The 12,283-nt window shown below is 44.5% G+C and overlaps 1 protein-coding gene across 1 annotated transcript in view; it reads left to right on the forward strand.

Moving 5' to 3' along the window:
- The window catches only part of LAMC1 (laminin subunit gamma 1), a 121,618-nt gene that overhangs the window by 65,253 nt on the left and 44,082 nt on the right, over positions 1 to 12,283 (forward strand). The window contains exon 2 of the mRNA XM_004013858.5: positions 9,369 to 9,673. Coding sequence (XP_004013907.2) covers positions 9,369 to 9,673 — 305 coding nt within the window. The remainder of the gene's footprint in view (positions 1 to 9,368; positions 9,674 to 12,283) is intronic.

The raw sequence follows: 12,283 nt of genomic DNA on the forward strand, positions 1-12,283 counted from the left end.
TTATTAGAAATCATCTTGGTCTATGACTTTACAATTATGACTATATTAGAATCTCTTATTTTTGCCAGTCAGATTTTCTCTCTACTGTTTCAAAGTTCTTCAGTCTTCTGCTAGGGATGGTAGTTAAAAATAGTCAGATCTCAATAGTGTACAGATGTCACAGAACAAGAGATAGCTACCCATAAAACTGGTGTCTTTTTTCCTTATCATGTCTTGAACAATTAGACATCTTTTTCATGTCTTAAAAAATATTGGTTTTAAAGTATGGGTTTTATTTATGGAACTTATATTTCATTGCCTGTTTATTTCCTTATTTCTTTGCTATTATAATTAACCACTTTCTTTGTGTGATTCCATTGAATCTTCCACATCACTCAGTTCCTTGCAGTTTAGAACTCTGATGTTCGGCAGAGTGGATTTTTTTGCCTCAGCTTGGACGAGTGGGAGTAAATGCTGGCTTCATTCCTTTCTCTTGGCTCAAGGATTTCAGGCATGCCTGTGACCTACTAGCCTGAATTAGGGCTGGTATTGAGTCTGCGAGCATGAGGTTTGGGTTAATAAGTCATATGCCCAGTTCTTGGCTTGAAATTTTGCTTGCGAATCTTGTCTCTTCAGGTAACAGATTCAAATAAAATGGTAGGATATACAAATTGAGATACATTTATCTGATGTTTCAATAAAGGAAAACATCTGTGACCTCTAACAGTAATTTGCACCTATTTTGAAATTACCTTCCAAAGGTGTTTGATGTTCTAGTGTTCAGTTAAGAAGTCTCTCTGTCCGTGTAACAATTGTATGATGATTTCTTATTTATTTAGTGTGTAACACAAATCGATTTCGACCCTTCAATTTGCTGAAGACTATGTAGCATTTTTGGATATTACCGTTGGGGAACACAAGCAGGATTTTAGTTTTTGAGGATTGCTATACTAAGTTAGTGCCCATGGTCTTATTCAGCAATCATTTTAAGTAGAAGTTTAGCAGGTGATAGGGAGAGAGTACACCTGTCTTGTTTGCCTTGAACTTTAAATTTGGTCCTTTAGGGAAAAATCTAGTTTCCCCAAGAGATTATGGGTTTATTTTCTCCCAAATCATACCAATCCATTTTAAAACTTGAGTTTTCTCCTTAGCTTTATTGTTATAGCCATACCATTATTTTTAATACATAGCCTGTGGTAGAGAATTTTATTAGCTTTTTAAAAAATTCTAAAATGGTTATCTTCACTTGGTCTGTTTTCCCCGCCTGCTTTGTTGCGTTTCCCATGGCAGCTTGGAATGGAAACTGAGTTCCAGCACTATCATCTCAGCATGTCTTTCTGTCATGACAGGGGCTCGTATGTGATGGAATGTGCCTTCTGCGTGTACCTGGAAATTTGAACATTTTGTTTATTCATTTGAAAGGGATGCTTTCTCCAGTTGTGGATGCTGTTGCATTTGTGTTAATAAATTCAGTGAAAGAACGACTGTTTCATAGGGAACTGTAAAGGTAACTTGTCCCCCTTCGTCAGTTGTGCTGATTCAGATGCAGTTCCTATGGGATTGTCCCCTTACGATGTTGACATTTAGCTGATTGACAAGAGAGAGGACATACAAAAAGAGCACTAAAATTGAAGGGACAGGAGTGGGATAATCAGCTTTTAAAGACAATCTGTTTTGAAGATGAGACTTGAGCCACAGAAACTCGCCCCTCAGCAGGCAATTAGGGCTGAGTCCCCTAACAGGTGGATTGACTCTGTGTACCCAGATCACCCCCCAACACATTCTGTCTGTGCTTGATGGTTCCTCTCCATGCTTTCTGATCACCCATCTGTGTCCACTTGAGGATCCCACATTCAGCATTAACTTGGCCCTGGGTCATCTTGATTGGCGAGGCCGTATTTGTACAATCTGTCTGCTGAGGTGGAACAATAACAGCTGGTATGCAGCTGTACACGTTGTCCTGGGAACTCCTATTTCAGCCAGCAGTTATCCTAACAAAATTGGAAACGTTTTCAAGTAGTTGTTTTCTGCGACTACTGTTTGTGTTAACTGTTTGGAGACTCCCGTCTAGTAGCTTAAACATCTCCCATCTCTAATCGACTTTCTGTGCTACAACCTCATTTAAGTTTCGTATTCCCGGGTGGCCCTAGTGGTAAAGAATCTGCCTGCCAATGCAGGAGATGCAGGAGACATGGGTTCGATCCCTGGGTCGGGATGATCCCCTGGTATCGGAAATGGCAACCCATTCCAGTATACTTGGCCTAGAAAACTCCATGGACAAGAGGAGCTGGCTGGCTACAGTCTAGAGAGTTGCAGAGAGTTGGACATGGCTAAACACGTGTGCATGTCTTATCTCAGATCAAGGAGAGAGCATATAAGAACAGCAGTGGGTCAGTGACTCCTAATACGATGCTTCAGAATGAGCTCGTTCCCTTCTAGTCCAGGCCATGCAAGGGCGTGTTGAAAGTTCGTGCAGCTCTGTACATCCATTGTTGTTCATTACTTCTCTGTAAGGGACGCTATTGCACAACGTCCCGTGGAATTCTCTGAGCCGCACATAACAGAGAAGCATTCATGTTCCGCCGCAGTCAGTACTCGACTCCAGTTCTGAGACAGGAACGGTTTCTCCCCAACTCAGAGAGATTAGAAATACTTCACCATGGAGGAGGCTGATGCAGAATTCCTCGGCTCGATACTGTGTGGACAGAGGCTGGATTCTCGTTGTCCAGGCTGTGGTCCCTTCCTCGTCTGTCGATCCCTTGGCCGCACGCACTGTCGGGTTCAGAGCAGGAAGTGTTAGTTAACTTTGTGTGCTTGGGTCTGAACATCTGCACTTGAGTCTTTTTGTTTATGGAAGGAATGTGGCAGCGAGGGGTGAGGGTGGGAGGCAGCAGAACATTCAGAAGCTAAATATTTTCTTGAGGGTGTGTATATCCTGGGTTAGTCTTCATGTGCGTGAAGGCGAGGTGAAGGGAGAAGACCTTCTAAGCTGTATAGTGGCTGGAATACTTTCCAGACAAGATCTTACTGATTTTCTTCATTGCTTTGCTTGGCTCCTTTACTTTGAAGTCATATTGTCTACTTTTGTGTGCCGCCACGTTATGAAGATAGTATGGTAGCTGTCATTGGACTGGAAAAACGGAGACCTCGTCCTCTTTTTCTGTTAAGTGGTAGATGAATGAGACCGTCTTTCTCTGTCTACTGTGAAATGAGTAGGATGGACAGATAAGGAGCAGGGAAGTATAATGAGAGAGAGAGTGTGTGAACAAGCCTGTGGCAGGTCTCAACTGTAGTTGTTTAATGAAATAAAAACTGGCTCCTAAGTTTTCAATTCTTGATTATTCATGATGACAGGTAGTTCCAGATAACACACAATGTTCAAGCCATGACTGTTCCACTCCACTTTCTGTATTTACTTTCTGATTTATTTTGGGGGCCACCCCTCGAGGCATGCAGGATCTTAGTTCCCTGACCAGGGATCACACCTGTGCCACCTGCAGCGGTAGTGTGGAGTCTTAGCCACTGGACTGCCAAGGAAATCCCTGAAGTAACATCAGTCCTCCTGCACTGTCCATCCATTGCACCTGTATGTACAGTGGGAACGAAGTGCTTCTCGAGAAAATCCCACCTCCTCGAAGTTGGTTGTGCCCTTACCTGGCAGCCTTGTCTCTGTCCTGTGTGCTTCTTTCTCTCCTGTTAGCTTTCTGCTAGTTTCTATCTTGGGTCTCCATTCTCTTCAGATATTCCCCACCTAACATTCTCCACAGGCTTTGCCCTCAGCCCCTTAGCAGGTACCTTTGATTGTCACTGCACAGAAAAAATAGTCATCAGTTTGAACACTTTCAACTTCCATCCCCTGCTGCGGCTGCTGCTGCTGCTGCTAAGTTGCTTCAGTCGTGTCCGACTCTGTGCGACCCCATAGACAGCAGCCCACCAGGCTCCCCCATCCCTGGGATTCTCCAGGCAAGAACACTGGAGTGAGTTGCCATTTCCTTCTCCAATGCATAAAAGTGAAAGTGAAGTCGCTCAGTCGTGTCCGAGTCTTCGAGACCCCATGGACTAAAGCCTACTAAATCCCTTGCTTTTGCACTCAGGTAGAAGGCAAGGCGCAGGCTTCCTCCCATATGGAGCCAGTCCTTTCACAGCGCTGAATCACATTCTCGTTTCCCAGCCTCGTTTCCACAGTCTTTCCCTTTCTGCTGACTGGAGCACGACAGCAGTGTCTCCTTGTATCTTCTGTCACCTTAAAGGGAGGCATCTTCCCTGGCCCCGTACCCCTCCAGCTGTGTGGTCTTCTTTTTCTCCTCCATTTGATCGAGATATCAGACCAGGTCGGCTGCCCTCACTGTGTCTGCATTTCCACCACCTGTCTGCCATGGGTTCTCAGTTCCCGTTCAGTAAGATCCCTGCCAGTGGGACTATCCTCACTAAGCGCAGCGGTGACCTCTTTTATATATATATATATATATATAAATTAATTTATTTTAATTGGAGGCTAATTACTTTACAATATTGTAGTGGTTTGGCTGTACATTGACATGAATCCGCCACGGGTGTACCTGTGTTCCCCATCCTGAACCCCCCTCCCACCTCCCTGCGGTGACCCCTTTGTGGCTTGAAGCTAGTGGATGCTTCTTAGTCCTTATCTTACTTGACTCGCTCAGCAGATTTAAACACCACTGATTATTTATTTCCCTCTTGGCGTCCATGATATTTGTACTCTCTGACTTGCCCTCCTCCCTCTGGTCGTCAAAGTCCCCTCTGTCACTTCTTTTTCTGGCTGTGCTTTAAATGTTGATGTTCTTCAGCATGACCCCAAAAGTCACTCTCTCTCTTCTCACTCAGCACTCCTGCCCTCCTTGGTCGCAGCCATGGCACGTCTTCATTATCCAACTGCAGGCTAATGAGTCCTAGATCTTCTTTTAACTTTTGAAAAACTAAAAAAAAATTTATTTTGGCCACACTGTGGGGCACGTGGGATCTTAGTTTCCCGACCAGGGATTGAACCCGCGACCCCTGCATTGAAAGTGTGGAGTCTTAACTGCTGAACCACTAGGGAAGTCCTTGAATCCCAAATCTGTATCTCCATCTTAGATGTCTCTCTTGGGCCTTCAAGATCATTCACATCCAACTCCCTACCCAGACGTTTTTTTTTCCCTTGTCTCGGTGACCATAGACACCTTAAATTTTGCGTATCCAAGATAGAACGCATCTCCCAATCGTGCCCTCCTCTCCTGCCTCCAGTTTTGCTTAACCTCCTTTGTTATCTGTTGAAGTGGGTGGTATGATATGTCTCTCCATTTGGTTGTTTTTAAACTAGGAAACTGAATGTTATTCTTAATCCTACTGCCTTACGGAACACGTAGAAGCAACTTCAGCAATGAAACTGAGTGTCAGTAGGGTAAAAGTAGACAAGGCAATTGGAAATGACTTCTTCCCTCCATCAGTTACCAAATTATTATGGATAGTGAGGTCTGCTGACTACATGTCTGAGAGACTGAGCATGCACGCACACAGCTGCATGTCACCCAAGTCCATTCATTTCTCTCTGTTCCAGCTCTCCCTGACTGAGTGCAGCCACTGTTAGCCAGGACTACTGCCACATCTTTCTAACAGTTCTTCCCACCTTTAGCCCTGTCCCTTCTAACCTAATCTCCACACAGTGGCCAGAATGCTCTTTCTAAAAATCAAACGTGATCATCCATTTCTTGACGTAAATCCCTCAGTTGGCTTGTCAGTGGGATTGAAGTTGCTCTTTAGCATGGCCTCAGGCCCAGCATGCCATGCTTGCTATCTGCCTTGTCTCCAGCCACCCTCCCCAGTCCTAGCTGTACTCCACCCCTCTGTGTCCTCTGTTCTTTCATACATCCTGTTCCATCTGCCTGGACAACTGGTCTCCATTGGCCTAGCAAATCCCTCTGCATTTCTCAGGTCTTGGGTTTAGATGTCACTTCCTCTCGAAAATGTTTCTTGACCTCAGAAATGTGGGTGAGGTGACTTTCCTCCAGGCTCCCCAAACCTCATGTCCTTCTCCGTCATCGCATTCATCACATGGAGTTGCAGTGGTCGGCATCCACGGCTGGGTTGGCTGCAACACCGAAGGTCATTCATGTGTCCATCTCGTCATGTGGAATGTGGGAGCCTCCTTTCCAGATAGCCACAGACTGCCACCTCTTTCAGCCATAGCTAAAAGTTAGGATGAAAAAAGCACCTCTGAAAATGAGGCGTGGGGAGACAGGGCCAGTGCCAGCAAGCTAGGCTCCTTCAGAGCTCAGTGCTAGCAGAGTTGCTTTTCTGATGTTCCATGCCGACGCTGAGTGACCGCATATTCCTGTTTCTTTCAGCGTGTGGCTTTGTGGTGCAGATGTTTGTCTGGGATACTGGATACCCAGATCCATTTCGCCTTCTCTCCTTTGATCTGTCCTCTTGCAGATTGGGTTGCTAAAGAACAATGAAATGGCAGAAATGTAGACAGAATAGAAAAGCAAGGGTAATCTGTAGTCCAAAGATTAGTAAGCCTTTGAACATCCCGAGCCACGTACTCATGAACTAAATTGTTTTACCATTCCAGAATGTTTTAGATAGTCTCTGGAATGCCATTGATACTGTATTATAACCTCGCCCTCATTCACAGGTGGCTTCTTTACATTTTTGACACAGTAGAGAGATACAGGTTCAATTTGCATTCTTTTAACAGGAGTGTTGTAAGCTGTATTTGCATGGCCTGTGTCCAAAGTGTTGTAGTGCTTCCTAGATAAAGGGTCCAGGTTTGTGTTATATTCTTTGGCAACTGTATCAGGTAGGCCCTTGTGCAATCAGGCTCTTGTGTGTGAACATCTCCAGGATCCTAGTTCAGGAATTGTCTTCTGTACTGTATTACAGTAATGCTTTCTATTTGTATGCTTCTGCTGTTTAGTTGCTAAGTCATGTCCATCTCTTTGTGACCCCATGGATTCTAGCCCACCAGGCTCCGTGGGATTTTCCGTGGCAAGAATACTGGAGTGGGTTGCCATTTCCCTCTCTCGAGGACCTTCCCAACCCAGGGATCAAACCCAGGTCTCATGCTTGGCAGGCAGAGTCTACCACTGGGCCACCTCTGATAATGGTACTGAGAAACAAGCCAGCTGGCCTAGTGTTCAACCAACGTAATGCTACCAAAACCCTGAAAGCCTTAGCACTTATATCTCAGACTAGATTGAAGAGACAGTTGTCTTTAAGCTCCAATTTCATGACTATATATACAGTTATATATATGAATATATATATACAATTTCATGATTATATATAAAATTCAGGATATATATATATATTATACATACTCTGTATACAATTTTATAACTAATCAAGTATATGCAGATACGCAGAATCTTAGTTTGACCTTCCAACAACTCTTTGAGATATGTGGCTCAGGGGTCATCACTCTCATTTTTTTTATTTTTGAAAAAAAATTATTGATATATAGTTGATTTATAATATTGTATTAATTTCTGCTATACAGCATGGTGATTCAGTTATATACATATATTCTTTTTTGTATTCTTTTCCATTATGGTTTCTCACAGGATATTGAATATAGTTCCCTGTGCTATAAGTAGGACCTTGTTATTTATCCATTCTATACAAAATAGTTTGCATTTACTAATCCGAAACTCCAAATCTTTCCCTCCCCAACCCCCACCTCCCCCTTGGCAACCACAAATCTGTTCTCTATGTCTGTATTATCCTCATTTCTACAGAGCAGAAAGTGATGGAGAAAGTACTAGAGATCCCACAGCTAGTAATTGAGGAGTCAGGATCTGTACTTTGGTCTTGCATTGCCCAGTCCTGTGTTTTTTTCCTTCATGCATACATCTTTATGTTCAAGATCTTATGTGTGTTAATGCGTTTCATGTATATGGGTACAGTTAAACCCCTCTTTTAACATCTGGACCATAGAGTCAGATTTGGCTTATCTGATCAGATTTATCCTGGATAAAACTGACTTGAAGAAGAGAGCACGGATGTGCAGCCCATACTTCCCCACCCAGGTTGAACTCACCCGCTCAGTCCTGGATGGAGTAGCAGGGTGCCAGCAGGCCTCCCCCACCCAGCGGAGGAGGGGTGCTCTGAGGAGTGAGGGAGAGGAGGGGGGCCCCGGCTGCAGAGAGGAGAGAGTTGAGGAGATTCCAGGCCACACACGAGTATCACTCCTCCCCGGGGGTGAGTGGGTGTGAGGAAGTGAGACAATGATAGAAGTCTCTCCTCAACACTTGTGGGAGTGCAGGAACCCCTCCAACTCCAGGTCCTGGAGGAGGGTTCTTCCTGGGAAGTTGATTCACACAGAAGAGACCCCTTGTGTCTGACATACCTTGTCCCCCAAAATATACAACATGGGTCTGAGCGGGTAGTTGTGCCCAAGAAAACCTTCTTGACAAAACCTGATGGGAAGACCCATTTGTGAATGAATGGCGTTTAAAACCAGTTACACGTTATCTTTTCTTTTTTTTACAATTATTTTAATTGGAGGTTGATTACAGTATTGTGGTGGTTTCTGCCATACTGCACAGTATCTTTCTTGCCCACCTGAAGTCCTGCTGGCCAGCACCCACACTGGCCCAGCCGTCAGACCATGTTCTGGCACTGCCAGACCCAGTGACCGGGCTCCCAGAGGCCTGACAGCCCGTTGGCTCCTGCTCCTTGCTGCTGTTCCCTGCTCGGCACTCATGTCCCATATATTCTCTTCTGAATACAGCTTTCTTAAACTGCCTTTCTCTTCTCTGTCTCTCTCTGTTTTTGTCTCTGTTCAGTGACTGGAGAAATTTTTTTTTCTTCATTCCTACTCAACTCCTGACCTTATCTCTCAAATTTCTCTTCCAGAATCTGGTAAAGAAAGAAAGATTAGTCTTGATGATACTCTTCTTGCGTCAAGAAGAGAAATTAAAATGCATAAAGAATGAGTTTTTGAAAATCTTGGAAGTACCCAGAAGAAAGCTAGCAAATATTTTCCTTTCTGCCTTTCAATTAAGCTTTTGTAGAAGCAACAGCATTGAGGATAAAATGCACTTTTTCACTTAATTTTACTTTCATTTCACAGTATAAGTACGTAATATATACTGTCAGTTTTCATGGGAAGCAAAACTTCAACAGTATACATCATAAATGGGCTTTTACAAGCCAGTTTCTGAGCCCAGCCATAATGCATGTCTGTGGGAAAAAACGCAGTTTCCAGGCTGAGAATGGCCTGTCCGGCACAGCCAACATGTCGTGCGTTCTGGAACCCTCTTAGTCTAGTGTGCACAGGGTGGTTTGTATCCTCTTTCTTTGTTGAGTTCCAGAGCAGAGTGGGAATAGAGGAGGGTTCTTCGCTTCATCCACATGACTTACAAACATCCACGTGTTTGCCCCAACAGGAAAAGCATTTGACATCACATACGTGCGCCTCAAGTTCCACACCAGCCGCCCGGAGAGCTTCGCCATTTACAAGCGCACGCGGGAAGATGGGCCCTGGACCCCTTACCAGTACTACAGCGGCTCCTGCGAGAACACCTACTCGAAGGCAAACAGGGGCTTCATCCGCACGGGAGGCGACGAGCAGCAGGCCTTGTGCACAGATGAGTTCAGCGACATTTCTCCTCTCACCGGGGGCAACGTGGCCTTTTCAACCCTGGAAGGAAGGCCCAGTGCCTACAACTTCGACAATAGCCCTGTGCTGCAGGTAGGCACCCGGAGCTCGACCTGGTAGCCGCTGAGTTGTTCCACATGCAGGGCGCGGGAAGATCATCATAGTGGGGGCCCGCAGGCCCGCTTTTGGAGTAAGGGTCAGGACAGACAGCTGGACTTTATTCTGCTCTCCTGTGTACTCTTAACAAGTGAAGGAAGTAGTTTCGTTCCTGCTGCCCCATTGATGTTTGTTCTTGTGTTTGCATGCACATGTATCCTGGGATGTAAACTTTACAGATACTTTTAAATGCTAAGCAGTTTTAACTTGCATCTCTGTACTTGCAGTGGAAATATTTTGCTTCTCTACCTTCCTTTTGAAGGAGGGTATTTGAATGAATCTGCTGGGGTTTTTTTGTGTTTTTTTTGTATCTTGTCTTACCTCTTTGATTTGACAAAATACAAAAAAAAAGACTTACCTTTTAATGTTGGCAAGAGGGAACAACTGAAATAAGATGTCTAAGAACTCTACCTTCCTTTGCTGTTTTTTAAAAACCTCTTATTTCTCCTTGGCTGTGCTGGGCCTTCATTGCTGCGTGGGCTCTTCTCTAGTTGTGATGAGTGGGGGCTACCCTCCCTTGTGGCGTGCAGGCTTCTCACCGCAGTGCCCTCTCTTGCTCCTGGGCATGGGCTCTGGGGCGCGGGCTTCAGTAGTTGCAGCACGTGGGCTCAGCAGCTGCGGTTCCTGGGCCCTGGAGCACAGGCTCAGTACTTGTGGTGCATGGGCTTAGTTGCTTCCTGGCATGTGGGATCTTCCGGGATGAGGAATCCAACCCCATGTCTCCTGCATTGGCAGGTAGATTCTTTTATCACTGAGCCACCAGGGAAGCCCCCTTTATTATTTTATAAGGAAATTTTGGTTGTCTGGCACTGTTGCCAATCATTATGAAAACTCTTCATCACCTAAAGGCATCACCTGGTTTTTATGTCGAGATGTGAATTTAGCTACCCTGGTGTAGTGCTTAAGGATGGTGATAGAAGCTTGTCCCTCGGTGGAAATCGATTCAGAGAGTGTTTTTTTTTTTTTTCATAAATTCTGTGTGCCTGTTCCTCATGCACTACAATTTGGAATCTTTCTGTATTGCTTAGATGTCTGTGACCTTTTCTTATGTTCTGGCTGTTGATTTTGGAGAAGCGGATGAGTGTCCTGCCACCCTCAGCACATTGACACCAATCACAGATGCTTCCATCACGTGGCTGAAGCTAACATCTAAATGGGGGCAGCCCATATTAATTTGCTGTGACTGGATGTGGGTTTGCAAGTGCTACATATATTTTATGAAGAGCTATTGTGACTTCTAAGTAGGGAATGCCCCTGTTTTTCTGGGTGTTATGCCTTTGTAACCTCATCATTCTCTCTCTTTGGAGTTTTTTATGTTCAAGGACTCTGTCTAATTTGGTTGTGTGGCTTTGGACAGTGGAAAAAGACAAGACTATATTCTGTCTGAGTCCAGTTCCTCCCTTCCATTGTACATCTTGATTTTGGTAAACTCTGAGGGTTCTGGTGAGCAGTGAGTATGTTTGCAAAGGCCTTTCAGAAAATTTCTTTCAATGGCAGGAAGATGTATTCAAAATAAATGGCAGGAAGAATAACTGACTCTAGTAGATGAAGAAACAGATTACCTACGGGAGAAATGATCTACAGAACTTTTTAAAATTTTTAATTGGAGGATAATTGCCTTACAATGTGGTGTGGGTTTCTGCTGTACAATGCAAATCAGCTATAAGTATACATATGTCCTCTCCCTCTTGAGCCTCCCTCTCATCCCTCCTTTCCCACCGCTCTGGGTCATCACGGAGCACTGAGCTGAGCCCCCTGTGTTGCACAGCAGCTTCCCACGAGCTAGCTGTGTTAGGCATGGTGGTGTATGTACGTCAGTGCTACTCTCTCCGTTCCTCCCACCCTCTTTTTCCCCTGCTGTGTCCACAAGTCTAAGTTGATCAACCGGCGTATGTTTCCTGGCTTTGATTCTTTGTACGCAAGTAATTATATTTTACTGTCCTAGAGAGGAACCATGTATTCAGTAGAAAAAAGCAGTGAGGTAATGTGACTGTGGTTCTCTCGCCCCATTGCTGACTGTATGCCTTGTCAGCTTGTCTTAAATCAGTTCCCTAGCTATAGGAGTTCTGATGTTTCTTACTCTTGACGCCTCAGAAACTCGTAAGACTAAATGTGACACAAGGCAGTGGGCATTCGCAATAGATTTGGTCAGTTAGTATCATTATGCAGAAGCATCAGTTATGTGTCTCTGGATGTAAGAGTTCTGACTCTGATATACAGCTACCAAGGAAGGGTAACTGATCTGACCGGTAGCCGATCTGACAGTGAGGACAGAGGCAGATGGCTCCTACCCTCATTGCTCCTTGCGCCTCCCTGTAAAAGCTGTGTGATCTCTCAGAAACCTTCCTGGTTTCAATGTTGAATATTGCTGAGCATGTGGTGATTTATAATAATGATTAGCATTTATTATAGCACTTACTATAGTGTGCCAAGTGTTGTTCTAAGCCCTTTAGATACATTAAATATATTAACACATTTTAATAACTCTATAAGGTAGACACTTTTATTATCTCCATTTTACAGATGAGGAATCAGAGGCCCAGAAAA

Source organism: Ovis aries, chromosome 12 (genome assembly GCF_016772045.2).
Source record: "Ovis aries strain OAR_USU_Benz2616 breed Rambouillet chromosome 12, ARS-UI_Ramb_v3.0, whole genome shotgun sequence".
NCBI lineage: Eukaryota > Metazoa > Chordata > Mammalia > Artiodactyla > Bovidae > Ovis > Ovis aries.